The sequence below is a fragment of the Kryptolebias marmoratus genome, linkage group LG8 (genome assembly GCF_001649575.2).
Source record: "Kryptolebias marmoratus isolate JLee-2015 linkage group LG8, ASM164957v2, whole genome shotgun sequence".
Taxonomy (NCBI): domain Eukaryota; kingdom Metazoa; phylum Chordata; class Actinopteri; order Cyprinodontiformes; family Rivulidae; genus Kryptolebias; species Kryptolebias marmoratus.
The window spans coordinates 29,169,247-29,173,190 of record NC_051437.1 but is presented as its reverse complement, the minus strand read 5'-3'; the positions used below and the strand labels follow the sequence as shown (position 1 = coordinate 29,173,190).

Here is a 3,944-nt window from a genome sequence, read left to right as displayed (position 1 = left end):
CCAACATCACAACAAAACAGGTCCTTAAATCCAACATCACCAGAAAACAGGTCCTTAAATCCAACATCACGTGACTTTAAGGTCATTAATAAGAGCTTTGCACAGAGGATGGGCGGGTGGTCGTGTCGCTTCACGTCCTGACCCGTTACACGAGTCGCCTCGAGGGTGTTCACGTCACAAAGCAAAGACCTCGTCCATCAAACTGGTTAAGTGCTGGAATAAAAAGCACTTTTTAGGACGTACCATGGAAGGGATGGGTGGCCACTCTGGACAGGCACTGGATGATCATTTCATATGAAGTCTGAAAATTTGAAGAGACAGATTAGTTTTGGTTTGATTAATAATTAAACTGTAAAATAAATGTTTGTCACTGAGCTGCGGCTGCTGGTGACAGAACTCATGATGGAGTTCTTAAAATGTCTCAAAACGTTCCCGACGGTTCTTCAGTTTCCTCACATCAGCAGCACGAAGTTTTAAGATGTTAAAAATATTTGCACAACAATTTGTTTTTCTCAAAACGGTCCCAGAGTCCCTGCAGACCTCCGGGTCCTCCTGGGTGATATGCAGGTGAACATTGATGTATATATATAAAAAAAAGTTTATATTTTCTTAAATATAACAAGACATTTTATCCAACTTCAGTTTTAAATGAAAGATTTCCTTGAGACGCCTCACCTCTCTGAAGACTTTCCTGAGTGAGTTCTGCTCATCGTCTTTCTTTGATCGATGCTCCACCTGAAAACAAAAAAGATCTTCAGAAAGTCTGGAGATCTGCTGATGAGGATCAGTTCCTCAGATAGAAGAAGGTTTAGGTCAGAGTGATGGGAAACCACAGATAAAAGGTCATTTAATGTAGCTTTGAAGGATTTAAAAACTGGAGAGTTCCTCATCATCGTTAAGTTTTGATTAAAGCCACCCTCCATCAGTCTGAAAACTTTGGACCAGGGGTCTCCAGCCCTGGTCCTCAGGGTCTCCATCCTGCAGGTTTTACTTGTTTCTCTGCTCCAACACACCTGATCTGAACCAACAGGTGATTAACAGGCTTCTGCAGAACATGAAGAGGTGATTTAACCATGAATCAGGTGTGTTGGAGCAGAGGAACAAGGAAAACCTGCAGGATGGAGACCCTGAGGACCAGGATTGGAGACCCCTGCTTTGGACCATCCCTCCTATAATTCAATCATCTGTCAGACAGTCCGTGTCTCTCACCTGTTTGACTTTCCCCCGGACCACGGTGGAGATGATGCTGGACACGATCCGAGGCGAGAGGCCGCGGAAGAGCCCCGCTTTCCCGTCCACCTTCACAATAAACTGAGCTGAAAACAGAGTCACTTCCTGTCAGCTGACCGTTACACATGACACACCTGCAGCGGGACGCGTTCAGCTGGGTCAGTGCTTCGCTGCCGGGACCAGAAGTTTAGTTCAACAGAACGGCATGACTCACCGTACGTGAAGAAACCGGGGAGGTAAAGGACTCTTCTTCCAAACATGGTCATCCCAACGGTTGGAGGCAGAGGCTCGTGTCCCACCTGGAAACAAAGACAAACACAAACTCTTCACTTTTTCACTCAAACCTGGCTTTCTTTTTTCTAAACTCTAAACAGGCGTGTTATATATATATATATATACGGTAAAAGAATGGGATCGGATCGGCGGTACCGGCCCTGTTTTAGGTACGTGAGAATCTCGCTGCGATCAGCTTCCTGTGTTCTCGGGGGACAGATCAAGGACGGATGTCTGCCGTCAGCTGACAGCAAAATTAAAAACATTTCCATCCAATCTCACAAACTTTTACACATTATGACGACATAGAACACAAATCTACACAGTCTGGAGGTAAACAAACTTCATCAGTGATAAATTCCACCACAAACACACCGACACTGTCACATAAAGTCAGTATAAAGTTAATCTATTCACTCAGTAAGTCGTTCTTTTCTACATTCACTGTAACATTCAGAGGTTTTATCGATGGCCAGCTGAGACTCGATCTGCAAAATCCCAGAAATCCACTGGATCCCATCAGCTGATTACTTCTCATGTAATGAATTAGTTGTTTTTGTGTAAATAAACATTTCAGATTCAGATTAAATCTCGATTCTTTTACAAGCTTCAAACCTTGTTTACTGAAACTGGACCACAGATTAAAAAGTCATGAATGTTTTTCTGAAGAAGTAATCGGACACAGTGTAGTTCCTGTCCTTTCAGGATGGTTCTGGTGTCAAATTAAAGAGATTTTCAAGCTCTATCCAATGGTTTTATCTTGTTTATAGTTTATTTTGTCATAAACCTACTGTACTGTTTGGTATCAGTTTATCAGTATGGCACAGAACCCCACAGATGTCAGATGACACCTGTGGGCTGAGCCCCCCGGGTCAGGACCCCATGAACGCCTCTGCAGAGCAGCTGGGGCGGAAGTAGGGCATCTGTCCTCGCGCTGCCTTCACGTCTGGTCCGTTCAGGTGAGCCCCCGAACACCTGAGGTTCACACACCTGGATCAGCAGCTTGACGTAGAGCAGCGGGTGCGTGGCGGCGGTCACTCCCGCTCCCAGCAGCAGCACCGCGGCGTCCACCTCCGCCCGCTCGGGGTCCGGACCTCCGGCCTGGACCTCGGGAGGATCCGTCATCTTCGGTTCCCAGAAGAAGAAGAAGAAGCCGGTTTAGCCCCGGTCGGCCATAACGAACTTCCGCTTTGAGTTCTCAGGGCGTCAGGCTCGGTTCGTGGAGCAGAAAGATGCGTCCGAACATCTTTCAGCTAAAAATAGCAGCTCTTATCAGTCTGCAGAACCAAAACAGTGAGGCGGGGCTCGGCGCGTGACGTCAGAGGGGCAGAGCTCGGTGCGTGACGTCAGAAGGGCGGAGCTTTGTCACGGGGGCGGGGCTTACTGAGGCTCCCGCATAGTCTTTACCAACCAGAGGCTTTTCTCGTTAATAAATGAACGTTTAAACAAGAAAGTTCTGGAAAATCTGAAGCGTTTAAACATTTATTCTGTTCACAGAAATAAAAATAACTTTACGTCAGATATTTAAAAACTAGGAGTTTGAGTTAAAAACGGAAATGTTTTAGATTATCTGACATAAACAAACTGAGAGATCTTACAAACACTCCCACCACAGAAAGACACGCAGATCTCTTTAATTCCTTCAGAAACATAAAATCTGCTTCAGCTACTCGATCTCTGTTATTTAGCTGCTTTTAGCTAGCTTCTTGATACATGTAGCTACTGTTCTGCTGTTTTCTGACATTTTTTGTTTACTTTGGCTTATCTTTTGCTGCTTTTTATAAACCTGCTATAAAATATTTTCATTGATAAATTCTACATCAAAATAAAAATCTAAAAATTTTGGTTTAGAAGTAAAAAGTTTAATTTCAACACTGGAACTTTCATTTGTTGACATCAGAAAGCTACAGCTTCTGTAGTTTTTTTTTTTTTTTTTTTTTACTTTTTGAAATAATTAACTTTAGTTACATTTTTTTCTTATTATAATAAAGAAATTTGTTTTCTCTTATATCTGTTTCTGTGTTTGTAGCCTTTTATCTACTGGTCTGCTGCTTTTAGCTTTAATTTTAAGAGAAATCTCTGAGCTCAGATGGAAGTCAATGAGAGTTTGGGTGTGTGACCTCTGACCTCTGACCTCTGAGAGGAACCCATCAGTCCTTCAGCAGAGAGACACACTGGGTGGAAGTTGAAGTTTTGGACTCGGTGGACCGGCTGATGGATCTGATGGATCTGATGAGATTCCTGCAGGATTCAGAGGAAATAAGAAGCTTTGGAGGTAACCTGGAGATAAAAGGAAAGATCTACTTTCAACCATCTGGACCTGGACAGAACTGGTTCAGGTTCTGCTGAGGCTGGCCGTCAGGGACTGATGCAGTTTCAGGGTTTGACCAGCAGAGAGCGCTGTGGCTCTTTGCTCTGATGTTTATTAAATCATCAACATT

General features: G+C 43.9%; 1 protein-coding gene and 1 long non-coding RNA gene across 2 annotated transcripts in view; one reads left to right on the top strand and one right to left on the bottom strand.

Annotated features, from left to right (window-relative positions):
- The window catches only part of LOC119617296, a 4,325-nt gene extending 4,255 nt beyond the window's left edge, over positions 1-70 (top strand). Inside the window, exon 2 of the long non-coding RNA XR_005233527.1 lies at positions 21-70. This is a non-coding gene — a long non-coding RNA (uncharacterized LOC119617296). The remainder of the gene's footprint in view (positions 1-20) is intronic.
- The window catches only part of LOC108249406 (mitochondrial carrier homolog 1), an 8,580-nt gene extending 5,741 nt beyond the window's left edge, over positions 1-2,839 (bottom strand). Inside the window, exons 1-5 of the mRNA XM_017438794.3 lie at positions 2,494-2,839; positions 1,445-1,529; positions 1,210-1,316; positions 676-735; positions 244-301 (exon numbers count right to left, since the gene is read on the bottom strand). Of these exons, the coding sequence (XP_017294283.1) occupies positions 244-301; positions 676-735; positions 1,210-1,316; positions 1,445-1,529; positions 2,494-2,628 (445 nt within the window). The 5' untranslated portion in view covers positions 2,629-2,839. The remainder of the gene's footprint in view (positions 1-243; positions 302-675; positions 736-1,209; positions 1,317-1,444; positions 1,530-2,493) is intronic.
- Between the last annotated feature and the right edge of the window lie 1,105 nt (positions 2,840-3,944).